The following is a 20798-nucleotide window of genomic DNA, read 5'->3' as shown; positions in this document are numbered from 1 at the left end:
TTTAGATGGCTTAATATAAAGTATAGAATGAGTTTCCAAGCTTTGAATATGGTGCACTTTTTTATATTCCCACCATGGGAAAAAGTTCTGTAGATGCTGCGAGCTGAGGGGTTTTTTCTCCTCATTGTTTCTTCATGTTGTGAGCAAGAAGCCCAGTGTTTTATGCTCCCTTGCAGGCTGTGCAGCTGCAGATAATTAACACTATGTCTAGATCAGTGTTTCTGGCACCAATCGATGCTGCTGATATTAAAGAGAAAGATTTGGCATAATACAACAGAGAGGGTAAGGCTCAAGAAGTTGTAGGACAAAACTAGCCATGTTAATTTCTGCTTCATTTACACTGAAGAAAAAAAAATCAATAAGGAAATGCTTTTGGCCTCCTAAGAAGGCATTGCACAACAAGAAATGATAATATTTATCTAAAATGCTTCTTATCAATGATAGGTACCAAAAGAAATGGTTCCAAAATATCTCATGTACTTTTTGTGATTCATATTTTGTAATAACCATATTAATTGAAAATTGAAATGTTTTTGTGGTTATTAACTGTGTAACTGTGTTATTTGCACTTCTATTGTTCTAATCTTGGAATATTTGAGGTGAGAAGAGTCAAACATGGGGGGTTTCCAAGATGGCGGAATAGCAACTGGACTGTCTGAATCACAAGGGGCAAAATTAATGTTTAAAAAGGGTTAAGGGGGCAGCACTGTGACATAGCAGGTAAAGATGCCACCTGCAGTGCCAGCATCCCATACGGGCTCTTGGATTCAAGTCCTGGCTGCTCCACTCCCAATCCAGTTCTCTGCTCTGGCCTGGGAAAACGGAAGATGGCCCAAGTCCTTGGGCCCCTGTACCCGTGTGGGAGACCCAAAAGAAGCTCCCAGCTCCTGGCTTCAGATCAGCCCTGCTCTGATCACTGCAGCCATTTTAGGAATGAACTGGCAGAAAATAGAGGAAGATACAAAAAAATGGAAAAATCTTCCATGTTGATGGATTGGAAGAATCAATATAATCAGATGTCCATGCTACAGAAAGCAATTTACAGATTCAATGTGATACCAAACAAAATACCAAGGGCATTCTTCTCAGGTATAGAAAAAACTTTGTTGAAATACATATGGAAACACAGGAGACCCCCAAATAGCTAAAGCAATCTTATACAACAAAAACAAAGCCAGAGACAGCACACTACCAGATTTCAAGACATACTACACAGCAGTTATAATCAAATTAGCCTGGTATTGGTACAAAAATAGAAGGGTAGAAGAATGGAACAGAATAGAAACACCTGAAATCAATCCAAGCATCTACAAATTACTTATCTTTGACAAAGGAACTAAAATCAACCCCTGGGCAAGGACAGACTCTTCAACAAATGGTGCGGGGAAAACTGTATTGCCGTATGCAGAAGCATGAAGCAAGACCCCTACCTTACACCTTTCACCAAAATCCATTCAAAATGGATTGACTACCTAAATCTATGACCTGACACCATCAAATTATTAGAGAACATTGGGGAAACCCTACAAGACATTGGCATAGACAAAGAGTTCTTGTAAAGACTCCAGAGGCACAGACATCAAAGCCAGAGTCAACAAGTGGGATTATATCAAACTGAAAAGCTTCTGCACTGCAAAAGAAACAATCAGCAAGTGAAGAGACAGCCGACAGAATGGGAGAAAATATTTGCAAACTGTAAAATTGATAAAGGTTTAATAACCAGAATATACAAAGAGATCAAGATACTCAGCAACAATTAAACAAACAGCCCAATTAAGAAATGGGCAAGGCCGGTGCCGCGGCTTACTGGGCTAATCTTCTGCCTTGCGGCGCCGGCACACCGGATTCTAGTCCCGGTCGGGGCACTGGATTCTGTCCTGGTTGCCCCTCTTCCAGGCCAGCTCTCTGCTGTGGCCAGAGAGTGCAGTGGAGGATGGCCCAAGTACTTGGGCCCTACACCCCATGGGAGCCCAGGAGAAGTACCTGGCTCCTGCCTTTGGATCAGCGTGGTGCACTGGCTGCAGTGCACCGGCTGTGGCAGCCATTGGAGGGTGAACTAACGGCAAAGGAAGACCTTTCTCCCTGTCTCTCTCTCTCACTGTCCACTCTGCCTGTCAAAAAAAAAAAAAAAAAAAAAAAAAAAAAAAGAAAGAAAAGAAAGAAATGGGAAAAGGACTTAAACAGACATTTTTCAAAAGAGGAAATCCAAATGGCCAACAGATACATGAAAAAATGTTCAGGATCACTAGCCATCAGGGAAATGCAAGTCAAAACCATAATGAAGTTTCACCTCACTCCAGTTAAAGTGGCTTTCATACAGAAATCAACAAACAACAAATGCTTGTGAGGATGTGGAAGAAAAGGTACCCTAACCCACTGTTGGTGGGAATGTAAACTGGTCAAGCCATTATGGAATACAGAGTGGAGATATCTCAAAGATCTGAATATAGACCTTCCACATGACCCAGTCATCCCACTCCTGGGAATCTACCCAAGGGAAATTAAATCAGCATATAAAAGAGCTATCTGTACCACAATGTTTATTGCAGTTCAGTTCACAATAACAAAGACATGGAATCAAACCAAATACCCATCAACTCAAGAAATTATGGGCTATTTACACCATGGAATACTACACAGCAGAAAAAAAAACCTGAAGTTCAGTTATTTGCAAGAAAATGAATGAAACTGGAAAACATCACACTTAGTGAATATATATATATAATATATATATATAATATATATATAATATATATATAATATATATAATATCAAATTGTAATGAACTGTAATAGTTGGCCTTGATGTAGTATTTTATTTAAAGCTATGTCTTCCTTTTCTTTATTTTTTTTGAAGATCTTATTTATATGAAATTCAGGGAGGGCTGGAGGGAGGGAGAGAGAGGGGGAGAGAGAGAGAGAGAGAGAGAGAGAATAGCTATCGAGAGGTCTTCCATCTGCTGGTCTGCTACCCAATTGGCTGCAATGGGCAGGCCTGAGCGGATCTGAAGCCAGGAGCCAGGAGCCTCCCCGGGGTGTACCGCATGGGTGCAGGGGCCCAAGGATTTGGGCCCTCTTCTGCAGAGAGCTGCACCGGAAGTGGAGCAGCCGGGACTCGAACCGGCGCCCATGTGGATGCAGGCGCTGCGGGCGGTGGCTTTACCCGCTCCCCCACAGCGCCGGCCCCTCCTGGGAGCCTTTCCCCGTGGGATCCAGCTGTCTGCTGCCATGCCTGGGAAAGCAGAGGGAGACGGCCCAAGGACTCAGGCCCCTGAACCCAGAGTGGAGCACCGGATACAGTCCCGGGCTTCTGCTTCGGCCTGGCCCGGTCCCGGCCTTAGTAGCCACCTGGGGGTTGAACCCCCAGAGGGACGATCCGTGAGAGAGAGCAAGAGGCAAGAGGGCTCGCGATGCCCGGTGCTCTGCTTCTCTCTCCAAGAGGCTCCAACGGCCAGCGCCGGGCCAGGCAGAAGCCAGGAGGCTTGACCTCCATTCAGGGCGCCCAGGAGGCCGGGAGGTGTGGTCCCTGGGTCACAGGCTGGAGAGGCCGCCCCGCCTGCAGCCCTGGGGCTTCGGACGCTGGACGCGGCAGGCAGCGCGGAGGTGCGTCCCGCGGCGCCACGGCGGCCGCCCATGGGGAGTGCGCCTGCGCCCGGCGCTGTGACCCGGAAGTGGCCCCTTGTGCCCCGGAAGTGGCCCCTTGTGGCCCGCGGCGCTCAGGTAGGAGTCCTCGCGGGTCCCGTCCCCTGCTGCCGGAGAGCCCGCGCGAGCCGTCGGGAGCCGTCCTGGACGCTGCCGGCGGAGCCTGCGGGAGACCCAGCGCCCCCGGGGTCAGGCCGGGCTCAGAGAGGCTGCGGCCCGAGGCTGCCGCGCCGTTTCCCGGGCGCGGTTCTCTTCTTCGGCCCTTCGTGGAAGCAGCGGCCTTCGCGGGCCCCTGTGCCGCCAGCAGACCGGGCCCCCTTGGCGGTGAGTGATGCGGGGGCTGTTGGGGTTTCCCGCTGCGAGTCTTCGCTGCCGGCGTGCCTGTTGCTCTCGGGTCCCGAAGGCGCGGGTGGAGTCGTGGTCTTGCTGTGCGGACAGTCGGTCTGGAACTTTCCCCAGTGTGCGAGCAGCTGTGCCAGAGCAGAGGGGCTCCGTCTCCTCCTGGAGCGGCCCCGCGTTCCCGTCTGTTTGCGTTTTGATGGCCCAGCCGCCCTGCTCGAGACCCCCGAGACTGCTGACGGGGAGGAATAAGAGCGAAAACGCTCGTCTGTTTCCTGGTCTACGAGGACAGTTTCCGGTTAACTGGCATTTGGTGTGATGTTAGCGCTCTGTGGGTTTTCAGTGAGAGGCCATTGTCAAGCCGAGGTTTACCTTCTGTTCCTGATTTGATGATTCCTTTTTATTTTGATATCGCCAAAGCGGTGGGAGTTTTTGTGAAATAGGTTTTCTGTGTCTATAGGGATACTTTGTGGGCTTTCCCCATGTTTATTCTGTTCTGTGATATATTGATTGGGTATGGTAGCCATCCTTGCATTCCTGGAGTTGCACCCAGTGTGCTAAGCTTTGGTTGTGCTTCAGGAGTGCGTTTGGTAATATTTTGTTGAGGAATGTGACAGCGCAGTCATGACAGATACGTATGTGCCGTTTTCTTTATGATGCATTTGTTTTGGATGTTGGGAAAATGTTGGTCCGAAGGGATGAGATGGAAGATTTTTCCCCTTTGTCTCCTTTTTGGAAGGGTTTGCAAATCACGGGTTTTAACTATCCTTCCCACAGGAGTTCTGTGTTAATAGGCTAGGTGATGCATATAGTATCAAGTTCGATATAAACTCTAGTAGTTGGCCGTGATGTAGTACTTTATTTATAGCTATGTCTCCCCCCCCCTTTTTTTTTTTTTTTATAAAGTTCTTATTTGTTTATTTGAAATTCGGAGTTACATGCAGAGAGAGAGAAAGAGAAAGTAAGTCTTTCATCTGCTGGTCCTCTCCAAATTAGCGCAATGATGGGAGCTGAGCAGATCCGGAGCCAGTATTCAGGAGCCAGGGGCCCGGTGGCAGGTTCTCAGAATGGAGCACCAGATAAAGTCCCTGGCTTCTGTTTCAGCCTGGCCCAGCCCTGGCCTTTGTAGCCACCTGGGAGGAGGGCGAACCACCAGATGGGCAATCACTGAGAGAGAGCAAGAGTGCTTGCGATGCCCCATGCACTGCTTCTCTCCCCAAGTGGCTTCAAAGGCCAGCGCCGGGCCAGGCAGAAGCCAGGAGGCAAGAACTCCATTCAGGACTCCCAGGAGGGAAGGAGGCAGGATCCAAGTACCTGGGCCATCAGCGGCTGCCTCCCTGGTTCCCAACCTGGAGTAGCGGGATTGGAATCGGCTCTTGGGCACCCCACACTGGACGTAGCAGCATGCAGATGTGTCCCATGGCGCCATGGCAGCTGCCTGTGGGGAGTGAATTTGCGCCCTGCGCTGTGACCAGGAATTGTACCCGTAGGTACATCTCCTGCTCAGCCATCCTCAGATGGAAGTCTGCTCCTCATCTGTTCCTGCCCAAAAGCCTGTTCAAGTCTTGAGGAGCCGTCCTCGATGCTGCTGGCGGAGCCTGAGTGAGACCCAGTGCCTCCGGGGTCAGGCCTGAATCAGAGACACTGCAGCCCGGGACAGCCGCATCAGTTACCTTGCCCTTCTGGAAATGTGTAGGCGCGGTCCTCTTCTTGGGCAGTCTGGAAGTCTACCCCTCGGGCCTCGGCTCCTGTTCCAGAGGAGCAGAAACGCTCTTTGGTGAGTTGGGCGCGATGGCCTTGCTGTCGTCACGGGGTAGGTGGGGCCTGGGGTGCAGATAGCAGGCAAGGGGTGTGCATGTGAGGGGTGGAGGGGAGAGGAGGAGGAGAGAGGCGGCCAAGGGAGATTCGGGAGGAGAGAGGAAGGGGGGAGAAGGAAAAGGTGGCGTGAAGGTGGGGTGGCGTGGAAGGAAGGGGAAGGAAGGTGTGTGGGGCAGCGTCGAGGGAGGACGAGTGTGACAGGAGTGCTGGTGGGCGGGTGGAGGCGGGGGTTGGGAGAGGAAGAACTTTTCCCACGGCCCGGGTTCCATTTTGGAGGTTTCCTGGCCCTGGCTGGAATCAGTCTTGGCCACGTCCGTGAGAAGCGGCCTTGACTCCCGGCCTCTCTTCTCTGGGTGGTTCTGAACCGTAATGTGTGTGCGGGAAAACTGGCCTGGGGCACTCGAATTAACTTGCACGTAATCCGGTGAATTTTCACAGACTGCACACAAGGACTAGAAAGCAGAAGCTTAGAGAAACCCCAGGAATCCCTTTGTGCTCTGTTCCAGCCTGTCCAAGGTTCTGACACCTCATGGTAAGTACTGGATTGTTTTTTCTTTTTAAAGACTGGTGTGAAAGGCAGAGTTACTGATGAGGCAGTGGTGGAGAGAGAGTCAGTGTATGGGTTCACACCCCAGGTGGCTACGATGTCCTGGGGCTGCGCCAGGCTGAAGCAGAAGCCAGGTACTTTATCCGGGACTCCAGTGTGGGTTCGGGTGCCCAAGTCCTTGGGCCTCTTGCTCTGCTTTCCTGGGCTTGTTAGCAGCCAGCTGGATCACGAGTGCAACCACCTGGGCATTTGGGGGTGGGGGCGGGCCGAGCCGTGGCAGAGTGGATGAAGCTGCTGCCTGAAGTAGCAGCATCCCATATGGGTGGTGGTTCAAGTCCCAGCACCTCCACTTCCGTCCCAGCACCTCCGCTTCCATTCCAGCTCTGCTGTGGCCCGGCCCAGCAGTAGAAGAGTACCCAAGTCCTTGGTCTCCTGCAACTGTTTGGGAATCCTGGAGGAAGCTGCAGGCTCCTGCTTCAAATCTGCTCAGGCTGAAAATGGAGAGAAGTGGAGAAAGTTTACAGGTGGCACTGATGGCTTGATGGAAATGAAGGAGTGAGAATGATGCTAGGGTTTGACTTGAGCTGCTGGTGAAATGGTGGGTCAGTTATTGCAGGGGAAGATAGGGGGCCAGAGCAAGAGGTTTCATGGGGAAATCAGCAGTTTGGTTTTGATACATTGAGTTTCCTGTGTGTGTGGTTGTGGTTGTGTAAGGACAGATGTTGATGGAATGGTATGACTTTTTATTTTAGACAATTGGGATAGATTTAAATCCAGAGTGAATTTCTGGGAGCAGCTATTGCAGTTATGTAGGTGACACGATGAGACTCTGAACTGGGACAGTGGCTGTGCAGGGGGAGGATGTGCAAGGTCTGTGTGAAATAGGACCAGTTGGCCTTAGTGACAGTTCAGTTGTAGCTACTGGTACAACTTAACCAATTGAACTTAGGTAACATTGGTGGTTCAGGATAACTCTTAGTTCTAATGCTTGGTGATTAGTGGTGCCGGCCTGTCAGGAGAAGGAAGAAGGGAGTGAGTGAGCTCAGCCCAGGAGGTGTGGAGTTTTCCGCCTGTGGGCTCTCACAGGGAAGACACCTGGCAGCCTGCCTGGGCTGTGAGCATGGAAAGGGAGACTCACTGCTCCTAGGATGTCAGATGTGTGTATGATTGCTTTGGAACCTTAAGAGTTGCTGCTTTAGCTTCAGACTTAGTAATCTGGGGTTGCATTGAGAAAAACAGCATTGAAAGAAATGCTCCCAAAGGAAATTAGATATTGCATTCTAGGATCACAAAACAGTTAGTGCTTTATGATCCACTTGTTCTGCCATCTTCTACTCTAAAGAAATAAAAATGCAAACAAACATTCACGTGCAAAGATGTTTAAAGTCACCTTAGTTGTAATGAAGAATGGGATAAATGCACAGAAGGTAATCCTCCGTGTTAGCATGCTCATTCTAGTGAAGGGGTTATGGTGGCTTTTATCCTCTCCTTTTTGAATGATTGTGATTTACAGTTTTTCAAACCTGAGCATGTCTTCCTTTCTGATGAGGGAGGAAAAATGAAGTTAGGAATAATATATACATGGAAAAGAATAATATATAAGTAAGTAGCAAATTCTGCTGCATCCATAGAGTAAAATGTTAGAAAGCTATTTAGTTTTTTAAGATTGTATGGATGTAAGTAGGTATGTATGTATTTGAGAGGCAGAGTTACAGACAGTGAGAGGGAGAGACAGAGAGAAAGGCCTTCCGTCTGGTGGTTCACTCCCCAAATGGCCACAACGGCTGGAGCTGTGCCGATCCGAAGCCAGGAGCCAGGAGCTTCTTCCTGTCTCCGGCATGACTGCAGGGGCCCAAGGACTTGAGCCATCTTCCCCTGCTTTCCCAGGCCATAGCAGAGAGCTGGATCGGAAGAGGAGCAGCTGGGACTAGAACCGGCGCCCACATGGGATGCAGGCGCTGCAGGCAGAGGATTAACCCACCCACCCACAACGGCAGCCCCGAAAGCTATTTCTTTTGTTATGAAAAGTTTTTAAGTAGGTGGGTAAATGCTTATAAAGTGTTAAGGATCACCTCTTAGTTGAGCCTGTGATTATATGAGCATATACGTCTTCTGTTGGCAAGCTGGCATCAAAAGGGGTTTTCGTGGGATTGATTTTGAATACTTGTTTTCTTATTTTCCAAAATAGTTTTAAATACATTTATTTTCCTTTTTCTTTTTTAATAGATTTTTTGACCTCTCTTTTAACTTGAAAAATTTTGTTCTATTCCTGTTGATGCTACCATTTGAGAAACTACACATATGCTCTACTGTACCAACATACACACATACTTTAGTTTTTCAACTTCTATTTAATAACTATAAATTTCCAAAGCACAATGTTTGGATTATAGCGGCTTTTCCCCCAGTAACATCCATCCCACCCGCAACCATCCCATCCCCCACTCCTTCTCCCATCCCATTCTTCATCAAAATTCATTTGCAATTCTCTTCATGTATAGAAGATCAAATTAGTATATACTAAGTAAAGATTCCAACAGACTGCACCCACACAGACACACAAAGTATAGAGTACTGTTTGAGCAGTAGTTTTAGCATTCATTCACAGAGTACAACACATTAAGGACAGAGATGTTACATGGGGAGTAAGTGCACGGTGACTCCTGTTGTTGATTTAACAATGGACACTCTTATTGATGACGTCAGTAATCACCAGAGGTTCTTGTCATGAGCTGCCAAGGCTATGGAAGTTCCTCTGGAGTTCACCAACTCTGATCTTCTTTAGACAAGGCCAGAGTCAAAGTGGAAGTTCTCTCCTCCCTTCAGAGAAAAGTACCTCCTTCTTTGCTGGCCTGTTCTTTCCTCTGGGATCTCACTCACAGCGTTCTTAAATTTAGGTCATTTTTTTCTTTTGCCAGAGTGTCTTGACTTCCCATGCCTGAAATACTCTCATGGGCTTTTTAGCCAGATCCGAATGCCTTAGGGGCTGATTCGGAGGCCAGAGTGCTGTTTAGGGCTTTGGCCATTCTATGAGTCTGCTGTGTATCCTGCTTCCCATGTTGGATTGTTTTCTCCTTTTTAATTCTATCAGTTAGTAGAAGCAGACAGTAGACTTGTTTATGTGATCCCTTTGACATTTAATCCTCTCATTATGATCAATTATGAACTGAAACTGATCACTTTAGACTAGTAAGATGGCATTGGCACATGCCACATTGATGGGATTGAATTGGAATCCCCTGGCACGTTTCTAGCTCTACCATTAAGGGTAAGTCTGAGTGAGCATGTGCCGAACTGTACATCTCCTCCCTCTCTTATTCCCACTCTTATATTTAACAGGGATCACTTTTCAGTTGAATTTAAACACCTAAGAATAATTGTGTGTAAATTAAAGAGTTCAGCCAATGGTAATAAGTAGAACAAACAAATACTAAAAGGAATAAAGTAGTAAGGTGTTCCTGGACAGTCAGGACAAGGGCTGATCAAGTCATTGTTTCTCATCTGAGATATTTCTATCACCAAACATTTTCTACCAGTGATATTCAACCTTTTTTTTTTTAAGATGTATTTATTTATTCATGTGAAAGGCAGAATTACAGAGAGGCAGAGGCAGACAGAGAGGTCTTCCATCTGCTGGTTCACTCCCCAGATGGCCACAATGGTCAGAGCTATGCCAATTCAAAGGCGGGAGCCAGGACCTTCTGGGTCTCCCATGTGGGTGCAGGGGACCAAGGACTTGAGCCATCTTTTGCTGCTTTCCCAGGCCACAGTAGAGAGCTGGATCGGAAGTGGGGCATATGGGATTCGAACCGGCACCCATATGGGATGCCGATGCTGCAGGTGGCAGCTGTATCTGCTACGCCACAGCGCCAGCCCCTCAACCTCTATCGTTTTTACCTTCAGCTTTTGGAACGTTTTCGGCCGTCATTACTTCCAATATTGCCCCTGTTCCTTCCTTTCTTCTAGTATTCCTGCTTTGTGTGTGTCATACCTTTGTAATTGTCCCATAATCTTAGGCATTCCATTAGCGTTTTCCCCATTTCTTTCTTTGGCTTTTAGTTGAGGAAGTTTTTATTGATACACACCCACTCACGGATTGTCTTCTCTCTAGTGTCTAGTCTGATAATGAGCCCCTCCAAGACATTCTTCGTTTCTGTCTCAGTGGTTGTTTTGATCTGGCGGCCCCTTTTGATTCTTTGAGAGTTTCCATCTATCTGTTTGCATTATTCATGTGGTTCTGTATATCGTCCAATTTTTCTATTACAGTTGTTTTAATAACCCAGTCAGACAGCTCCAGAATCTTTGCCGTGGTAGGGCCTGGTTTTGATGCTTGCTTTGTCTCTTCAGACTGCATTTTTCTTGCTTTAACTTTTTTTTTTTTTTCTGAAAGCTGGACACAATGTATCAGGTAATAGAAAGCAAAGTAAGCAGGTCACTTAGTGTGAGGTTTATGTTCCTCTGGGTGGGAGTTAGGCTATTTAATGTTTGCTTTGCTGTAGGCATCAGAGGTTTCATTTTCCTTTTGGGCCTTTATTTTGGTGTCTCACACTCTTTTTTGGGGTTTCCCTAGAAATTCCTTCTTAAATAGAACCTGTGTCTGGTATAGATCTGGAGCCCGGGTGATGTGCTAAAGTATTGAAGGAAGAAAGCATGTATAATCTTAGGATTGAATATTTGGTTTCATTGGCCTACACCCCTAGCCTGTAGCTTTCACAATACTTTTCTAGCCTTTTTCTTTGCTCTTTTATCCCCTGTGTAAGACAGCAAGTCTTCCAGGGGCAGGAGTTGGTTAATTGCCCTTCCCCAAGGTCGATTAGGCTCTAAGGTAGAGTGGTCTCCTTGTTCTCAAGTGGAGAACATATAGGCAGGGCTATTTCAAAATGATGGCCTTTCCTCTCCCCTGCGGTCTGTATATGTATGTGTGGTGTACATGGCCCGTAATTTCTTTCTTCAGTCTTCAGGAGAGCGGCATTTTGGTTGATTGCCTATCTTTGCTGTTGTGAAATGAGCTGCAGTAAATATGACTCTTCCATATGCTGATTTCCTTTCCCTTGCGTATATTCCCCGGGGTGGAACGGCTGGTTTGTCTATATTCAGGTTTCTGAGGTTTCTCATACTGTCTCCCACAGTGGCTATACCAGTTTACATTCCCACCAACAGCGGAGCAGGCCGCCTTTCCCCCCCCTGACATCCTCAAGGCTGTTGTAGTATTGCTGTGCATTTCCCTGATGGCTAGTAACCCTGAGCATTTTTGCATGTGTTTGTTGGCCATTTGGATTTCCTTTCTTGAACCATGCCTGCGGAAGTCCTTGGCCCGTTTCTTGAGTGGGTGGTTTGTTTTGCTGCTGTTGAGTTTCTTGAAAACCTCTGGTAGTGAATCCTTTACCAGCTGCATACTTTGCAGATAATTTCTCCCATTCTGTTAGTTGCCTCTGCGCTTTGCCGAGTGTTTTGCTTGCAGTGCAGAAGCTTCTCAATTTGGTTTTTTGCTTTTTGCCCTCTTCTATTCCTTTCTTTAATCTGTTGTGATTCTCAGATAGTGGACATCCTTGGTTGAAATGGTCCCCAGAGCCTGTATTTTCTTTGTAGCTATGTGGACGGGATTGGTCCTAGACGTTCTTTCTGAGCCACGGCACTGTCTGCGTATACAAAGGCTGTTGATTTTCTATCCTGCCACTTTACCAAACTCTACTCTGAGTTTCGATAGTCTCTCAGTGGAGTCGTGTGGATCTCCTCTGTATGGAATCATGTCCTCTGCCAATAGTGATAGTTTGACTTCCTCCCTCCCAATTTGTATCTAACGTTGAGAAAGGAGAGAAAAAGTACCAACGTGATAACGTGCACGTAGAAAATGCCAAGAGGGACCTCAGACGCTACATTTATGTATTCTATCGTGCTTTGTGGAAGACACGGTTTGTCCTAGTTCAAGCATGCTCCATCCATTAAATGCAGGCCTAGACTGTGGAGGGCGGAGGTTGGGGAGCAGACCTGTGTTCAGTGGAGAACTCTGTAGATCACAGGTGTCTCAAGTCCCTGTGCGAGTGGGTACCCAAGTGTCTGAATAAATAAACTACATTGATTTCCTCATGCGTAAGTCATAGATAATACCACACGGAACGTTTCTAAGGTAGAAGAGAAAGAATGGGTACCAACACCTTTTTTTTTTTTTTTTTTTTTTTTTTGACAGGCAGGCAGAGTGGACAGTGAGAGAGAGAGACAGAGAGAAAGGTCTTCCTTTGCCATTGGTTCACCCTCCAGTGGCCGCCGCTGATCCAAAGGCAGGAGCCAGGTACTTATCCTGGTCTCCCATGCGGGTACAGGGCCCAAGGACTCGGGCCATCCTCTACTGCACTCCTGGGCCATAGCAGAGAGCTGGCCTGGAAGAGGGAGCAACCGGGACAGAATCCGGCACCCTGACCGGGACTAGAACCTGGTGTGCTGGCGCCACTAGGTGGAGGATTAGCCTAGTGAGCTGCGTTGCCTGCCACCAACACCTTTTCTAAGAGTGAGTTAAATTCCTTTTCAAATTCTATGTTAATAGGGTAGGTAATGTATATAATATCAAATTGTAATGAACTGTAATAGTTGGCCTTGATGTAGTATTTTATTTAAAGCTATGTCTTCCTTTTCTTAATTTTTTATTTTTTTTGAAGATCTTATTTATATGAAATTCAGGGAGGGCTGGAGGGAGGGAGAGAGAGGGGGGGAGAGAGAGAGAGAGAGAGAATCGCTATCGAGAGGTCTTCCATCTGCTGGTCTGCTACCCAATTGGCTGCAATGGGCAGGCCTGAGTGGATCTGAAGCCAGGAGCCAGGAGCCTCCCCGGGGTGTACCGCATGGGTGCAGGGGCCCAAGGATTTGGGCCCTCTTCTGCAGAGAGCTGCACCGGAAGTGGAGCAGCCGGGACTCGAACCGGCGCCCATGTGGATGCAGGCGCTGCGGGCGGTGGCTTTACCCGCTCCCCCACAGCGCCGGCCCCTCCTGGGAGCCTTTCCCCGTGGGATCCAGCTGTCTGCTGCCATGCCTGGGAAAGCAGAGGGAGACGGCCCAAGGACTCAGGCCCCTGAACCCAGAGTGGAGCACCGGATACAGTCCCGGGCTTCTGCTTCGGCCTGGCCCGGTCCCGGCCTTAGTAGCCACCTGGGGGTTGAACCCCCAGAGGGACGATCCGTGAGAGAGAGCAAGAGGCAAGAGGGCTCGCGATGCCCGGTGCTCTGCTTCTCTCCCCAAGCGGCTCCAACGGCCAGCGCCGGGCCAGGCAGAAGCCAGGAGGCTTGACCTCCATTCAGGGCGCCCAGGAGGCCAGGAGGCGTGGTCCCTGGGTCACAGGCTGGAGAGGCCGCCCCGCCTGCAGCCCTGGGGCTTCGGACGCTGGACGCGGCAGGCAGCGCGGAGGTGCGTCCCGCGGCGCCACGGCGGCCGCCCATGGGGAGTGCGCCTGCGCCCGGCGCTGTGACCCGGAAGTGGCCCCTTGTGCCCCGGAAGTGGCCCCTTGTGGCCCGCGGCGCTCAGGTAGGAGTCCTCGCGGGTCCCGTCCCCTGCTGCCGGAGAGCCCGCGCGAGCCGTCGGGAGCCGTCCTGGACGCTGCCGGCGGAGCCTGCGGGAGACCCAGCGCCCCCGGGGTCAGGCCGGGCTCAGAGAGGCTGCGGCCCGAGGCTGCCGCGCCATTTCCCGGGCGCGGTTCTCTTCTTCGGCCCTTCGTGGAAGCAGCGGCCTTCGCGGGCCCCTGTGCCGCCAGCAGACCGGGCCCCCTTGGCGGTGAGTGATGCGGGGGCTGTTGGGGTTTCCCGCTGCGAGTCTTCGCTGCCGGCGCGTGCCTGTTGCTCTCGGGTCCCGAAGGCGCGGGTGGAGTCGTGGTCTTGCTGTGCGGACGGTCGGTCTGGAACTTTCCCCAGTGTGCGAGCAGCTGTGCCAGAGCAGAGGGGCTCCGTCTCCTCCTGGAGCGGCCCCGCGTTCCCGTCTGTTTGCGTTTTGATGGCCCAGCCGCCCTGCTCGAGACCCCCGAGACTGCTGACGGGGAGGAATAAGAGCGAAAACGCTCGTCTGTTTCCTGGTCTAGGAGGACAGTTTCCGGTTAACTGGCATTTGGTGTGATGTTAGCGCTCTGTGGGTTTTCAGTGAGAGGCCATTGTCAAGCCGAGGTTTACCTTCTGTTCCTGATTTGATGATTCCTTTTTATTTTGATATGGCCAAAGTGGTGGGAGTTTTTGTGAAATAGGTTTTCTGTGTCTATAGGGATACTTTGTGGGCTTTCCCCATGTTTATTCTGTTCTGTGATATATTGATTGTGTATGGTAGCCATCCTTGCATTCCTGGAGTTGCACCCAGCATGCTAAGCTTTGGTTGTGCTTCAGGAGCGCGTTTGGTAATATTTTGTTGAGGAATATGACAGCGCAGTCATGACAGATACGTATGTGCCGTTTTCTTTATGATGCATTTGTTTTGCATGTTGGGAAAATGTTGGTCCGAAGGGATGAGATGGAAGATTTTTCCCCTTCATCTCCTTTTTGGAAGGGTTTGCAAATCACGGGTTTTAACTATCCTTCACACAGGAGTTCTGTGTTAATAGGCCAGGTGATGCATATAGTATCAAGTTCGATATAAACTCTAGTAGTTGGCCGTGATGTAGTATTTTATTTATAGCTATGTCTTCCCCCCTTTTTTTATATAAAGTTCTTATTTGTTTATTTGAAATTCAGAGTTATATGCAGAGAGAGAGAGAGAGAAAGAGAAAGTAAGTCTTCCATCTGCTGGTCATCTGCAAATTGGCTCAATGATGGGGGCTGAGCAGATCCGGAGCCAGTATTCAGGAGCCAGGGGCCCGGTGGCAGGTTCTCAGAATGGGGCACCAGATAAAGTCCCTGGCTTCTGTTTCAGCCTGGCCCAGCCCTGGCCTTTGTAGCCACCTGGGAGGGGGGCGAACCGCCAGATGGGCAATCACTGAGAGAGAGCAAGAGTGCTTGCGATGCCCCATGCACTGCTTCTCTCCCCAAGTGGCTTCAAAGGCCAGCGCTGGGCCAGGCAGAAGCCAGGAGGCAAGGACTCCATTCAGGACTCCCAGGAGGGAAGGAGGCAGGATCCAAGTACCTGGGCCATCAGCGGCTGCCTCCCTGGTTCCCAATCTGGAGTAGCGGGATTGGAATCGGCTCTTGGGCGCCCCACACTGGACGTAGCAGCATGCAGATGTGTCCCATGGCGCCATGGCAGCTGCCTGTGGGGAGTGAATTTGCGCCCTGCGCTGTGACCAGGAATTGTACCCGTAGGTACATCTCCTGCTCAGCCATCCTCAGATGGAAGTCTGCTCCTCATCTGTTCCTGCCCAAAAGCCTGTTCAAGTCTTGAGGAGCCGTCCTCGATGCTGCTGGCGGAGCCTGAGTGAGACCCAGTGCCTCTGGGGTCAGGCCTGAATCAGAGACACTGCAGCCCGAGACAGCCGCATCAGTTACCTTGCCCTTCTGGAAATGTGTAGGCGCGAGCCCCTTCTTGGGCAGCTTCCGGAAGTCTACCCCTCGGGCCTCGGCTCCTGTTCCAGAGGAGCAGAAACGCTCTTTGGTGAGTTGGGCGCGATGGCCTTCCCGTCGTCGCGGGGTAGGTGGGGCCTGGGGTGCAGATAGCGGGCAAGGGGTGTGCATGTGAGGGGTGGAGGGGAGAGGAGGAGGAGAGAGGCGGCCAAGGGAGATTCGGGAGGAGAGAGGAAGGGGGGAGAAGGAAAAGGTGGCGTGAAGGTGGGGTGGCGTGGAAGGAAGGGGAAGGAAGGCGTGTGGGGCAGCGTCGAGGGAGGGCGAGTGTGACAGGAGTGCTGGTGGGCGGGTGGAGGCGGGGGTTGGGAGAGGAAGAACTTTTCCCACGGCCCGGGTTCCGTTTTGGGGGTTTCCTGGCCCTGGCTGGAATCCGTCTTGGCCACGTCCGTGAGAAGCGGCCTTGACTCCCGGCCTCTCTTCTCTGGGTGGTTCTGAACCGTAATGTGTGTGCTGGAACACTGGCCTGAGGCACTCAAATCAACTCGAGGTGATCGTACTGCTGTGGCTTGAACCGACGTCTCTATGAGACTACCTGCCAAAGCAGTGTCTCCATCCTCAGCCTCTACCATGGGATCTACATCTCCGTTTGCATTGCCTCTTAGACACACACTTGAGTGTCCTGCAGGTACCGCAGACTTCCTGTTCCATTCAAACCTGCTCCACACATTGCACTGGTCTCTGTATTGGCGGCTCCATCTGACTTGCCTTCCAAGTTGGCAAGCTTGGCAGCACCCTCTTTACCAGCATCTGTCTCCTAGTAGTCACCGAATCTATGTCAGTGGTGGCTCAGGTCCTACACAAGCCCTCAGGCCGAGGCTGCCTGCTGCCAAGTCTCATTGCTCTCCGGATTCTTTCTTCCAGGCTTTTCTGCTTCAGGCCTGCATACCACCTGCATTTCCCTAGAAAGCACAGGGGACTGTCTGATCTTTTCTCATCTCCTCTTGCATACTTTCAAAAGCCCTAATCCCTTAGGGGGGCATTCCAAGGCCTTGTTCTCAGGTCTGTTCACAGCTTCCTTTTCCAAGCTGCACAGCCCCTGCTTCTGTCATGCCAGACTTGCCACTGCTCTGCAGATAGGCAGCCACTACTTGATGTTCCTCAGTGTTTTCAGCTTGAGAAAGTCGTAGCCATGTTTCAAAATATCCAAGTCAAGGGTCTTCCTTCTCTGTGATACTTTTCTCTCATCCTCCCAGGCAGGGATACGTTTCCAGAACTTGCATAACACACTGCTTATCTTCGTAAAGCGCTTAACCCATTTTATCAGCATGTATTTGCTAAATACCTGTATCTCATAGAAGACTGTGAGCTTGTCCAGGGCAGGCCTTTTCTCTCTGCTTTCATTCCTGTAGTCCCTGGTACACAGTTGGTATTCAGCCTATGCAGAACTAACAATACACTCACTGGTGGGTCTTGGGACAGGAACTGATGGTTTATGAAGGGTCTGGTCTCAAGAACAAGGGCACGAGGGCCAAGGAAGGAGACAGCAACAGAATCAGCATTCTTGAAGCACTTTCACTTGTCAGGGTTCTTAGTGTACCATCGTCTCATTTCTAAATAACAGCACAAGAAGGGAAAGCAAGAGTTTTATTTAATTATACCACATTGTACTGTTTAATCCTCTTCAAAGCTCTGTGAGGAAGGCACTGCTGATCCCCTTTGAAATAGGAGGCTAAAGGAGGTGGGGACCTGCCCTAGGCCATATATCAAAAACAGTAAAGCCCCAGTTTAAAACCTGCTCTGCTGTGTCCCTCCTGGGGTTGGAACCCCAGGTTCCAGTAGTTCTAGAGGTGGCGTATCAGAGAGGTGTAGCTCATGAAAACCAGTGGTACTTTTCTTTTGGGCTTGTCTTTGTATGGAGCAGAACCACAGGGACTTGTCCTATGTTACTAAGGACCCTTCTTAATAACTCTGTGGCCTCATGCTGTGATTTGTTAATATAGGTCCTGTGTCCTGGTTCCCACCAGTGGTCATCTTTCTTTGAGCTATCGGAGGAGTCTGAGGTGGGCATCTTGCCACCCGGGGACTGGAACTGACTTTTGAGAGGGACCCTTAGGTATGAAAGGAGATTTGCTGGTAGGGTTAAGACCAGAGGGTTTGAGGGGTCCACAAGGTCCCTGGCGATTAGTCTTTGTTTCTTATTTCTTTATTTCAAAGGAAGAGAGAAATATTTCATCCCTTAGTTTCCTTCCCTAGTGCCCACAACAGCTGGAACTGTATCTGAAGCCAGGGCCTGGGAACTCAATCCAAGTCTCCTATGTGAGTGGCAGGGATGTAAGTACTTGAGCCTTCACCTGCTGCCTCCCAGGGTGGATTAGCAGGAAGCTGGAATCAGGACTTCAGCCAGGACTTGATCCTGGGCACTCTAACATGGGCTGTGGGGATTCCAGCAGTGGCTTAGCCACTATACCAGAAGCCATTCCTTGATTAGTCTTCCGTTCCCTCCTTCACAGGGTGGCTGGCTGCTTGGGAGGGGTTTGCATCACCACTGCTAACAGGGCCTGCTGCATAATTTTGTGAGCGCCTTGTTCCTAAGGCAGGGATAAAGTGCCACTAAAGGTACTAAGTCATAAAGCTCTTTCCTTTCTCCCGCATACCTCCTTGGCTCAGCCTCATGTTCTTTGGACTCGCTTACAAACCGAGTATTTTGAGTCACCACCAGCAGAGGTTTACACCCAGTGAAGGCCCTTCTGAGTACCAGCGCTGTGTGATGGCTCCTTTGTGACCATGTAGGCTGCGCCCGTGAGGTTGGCCTTGGCTGCTGAGTATAACCCATTGGCTGTGACTGTATAAGATTACATTGTATTCCAACATAAGCGGTTGCTATTTTGTATGATAATTCTGATATTTCACCATTAAAGCAATGCTGCAGGGAGCAACGTGGATTATCCATACCAGAGCATTCCTGGAACTGTTTTGATGACTTGTGTTAGTTCAGAATCACTAGGTCTTTGCTAGCATTCTGCAGTAGGCAATGGCATTGCAGGCCAGCTCTCTCCCTAGCACAAGGCTGACCGCGTTGAAATTTACACAGGTGTTGAACAGATCTCCGCACCTGCAGTGTGGAAAAGACTAGAGCAGTGCCCTCTTGTGCCTGACTGCCCTTCTTTCTGCCTCTTTGCTTTGTACATTATTAAATGTGCTCTCAAACCACTAGGACTCACAGCTGAAAATAAAGTAGGTTGGTGGACAGTCACAGACAGCACTGTCCACTCACCAGGCCCGGGTTGTTTCTCCTTAAGCACTGTACCAGATGCCCTACTCCACCCATTAATAACTCTTGTCCTTTCCGAGTTGTTAGCTGTGTCATAAAATTTCTAGATTTCTGAGGGGTTTTGTAAATCTTAAAGTAGAAGATAAGAACTTTTGCTGCCAGTGTTTTGGCTTAGCTGGTAAAGCCGCCCCCCATGATACCAGCGTCCCATATGGACGCTGATTCAGATTCCCAGATCCACTTCCAATCCAGCTCTCTGCTAATGCACTTGGGAGGGCAGCACAAGATAGCCCCAGTGCTTGGGCTCCTGCACCCACGTGGGAAAGCCAGAAGAGGCTCCTGGCCATTGTGGCCATCTGGGGAGTGAACTAGTGTATGGAAGACCTCTCTCTTTCTCTTTTCTCTTTCTCTTTCTCTTTCTCTTTCTCTTTCTCTTTCTCTTTCTCTTTCTCTTTCTCTCCCTCTCTTTCTGTAACTGTGCCTTTAAAATAAATAAAATGTTTTTTTTTTTTAAAAAAAGAACCTTTAACCATTCAAAGAAAGCCTCAAGTAGAAAGAAGAAGAATCTTGCAGACCCACAGTACTCACTGACCTAAAATCTTGCCTGAAATTCTTGTTGAAGTTTGCTGATATTTATAATTTCTGATGATTATAATTTTGATGATCATCAGAAATGACACATACTGACTTGTGTGAAGTGAGCTAGTAGATATTCTTGGCCTGTGTAAAAGTCACGTCTGCTAGTTTTACAAGATGTAACTGCTACGCTCCTGAGCTACTCGAGAGCTGTTGGGTAGAGATGTTATTACTGGCAGAGTCATCACACTGCACAGCCCCCGTGGGCATCGTTACGCCCTGTGACTGGCATTTCCAGGGCTAGTGCTGTGCACACTGGGGAGGCCTTACCCACAGGTGGTGTGGTGTCTGCACAATGTCTGCATGATGGTTCTCCCTCATTTGGATGGCTGGTAGGGTTCTGTTAGTACACAGCCCCTCAACTTGTGACTTTTCAAAATTGCTCAAGCACGCATTTTTGAGTCACCTCGGAGGGGAACAGTTGGGGCCCTGGGGGATTGATTGCCCACTGTTCTAGAGACTAGAACAGACCTACCCTTGCCTCCTGGAACTTTCTCTGAGTTAGAAACCTCTTAGAGTTATTATAAATCCTTGAAATATTTTATTTCATGGTGTATCTTTAAGCAGAGGTATCTTAAATTAGTGCAGCAATCATAGACTTATTTTTATTATATTTTTATTAAGTAGGAGGGAGGAAAGCATTGTTGGTCAGCGCACATGGAATCTGGAGGTGGAGATGGTGTTTTCTTACTTCAGAGTTTGTGATTTCCAACTCTTGCCAAGGGTAAACACTAGAATTAGGTCTAGGCTGTGGTTCTAGCTGGTATGCCTCTGTTTCAAATTTCATCTCGCTTCTGCTTGGCATCAAGATTTCCAGCTTTCCAAGGCTGGCCACAAATTCAAATCAAGTGTCTAAACCAGTAGTTAGAGGAAAAGATCCCGCAGTGGTAATGGTACTGCTAAATGAATTATTTGTTGTATATCAGACTCCTCATCACCTAGTTGAAATATCTTTGTGTTTTCTTGTTTTCTGCAATAAAAGTCATTCAGACTTACCGAAACTATACATTTGCATTCCTTCCACATGTGAGACAGTCTTTTTCTAAATCATTGGGCTTCTAAATTCCTGTGGGTAGGGGCTAGTG

At 49.2% G+C, this 20798-nt stretch overlaps 1 protein-coding gene across 11 annotated transcripts in view; it reads left to right on the top strand.

Annotated features, from left to right (window-relative positions):
• LOC108175735 (tolloid-like protein 1) overlaps positions 1 to 20798 on the top strand; it is a 302561-nt gene that overhangs the window by 250847 nt on the left and 30916 nt on the right. For 7 of the 11 annotated variants that reach the window (XM_070048142.1, XM_070048140.1, XM_070048139.1 and 4 more), the window contains 3 exons: positions 5471 to 5757; positions 6237 to 6330; positions 15609 to 15897. In XM_070048142.1, the coding sequence (XP_069904243.1) occupies positions 5471 to 5549 (79 nt within the window). In that variant the 3' untranslated portion in view covers positions 5550 to 5757; positions 6237 to 6330; positions 15609 to 15897. Of the gene's footprint in view, positions 1 to 5470; positions 5758 to 6236; positions 6331 to 12536; positions 12851 to 15608; positions 15898 to 20798 lie in introns of all 11 variants that reach the window. The other 4 variants (XM_070048144.1, XM_070048143.1, XM_070048136.1 and 1 more) reach the window with 2 other exon arrangements.

This window comes from Oryctolagus cuniculus, chromosome 8, assembly GCF_964237555.1.
Source record: "Oryctolagus cuniculus chromosome 8, mOryCun1.1, whole genome shotgun sequence".
Lineage (NCBI taxonomy): Eukaryota > Metazoa > Chordata > Mammalia > Lagomorpha > Leporidae > Oryctolagus > Oryctolagus cuniculus.
The sequence above is the reverse complement of the archived record's forward strand: the minus strand, read 5'-3'. Positions and strand labels throughout refer to the sequence as shown.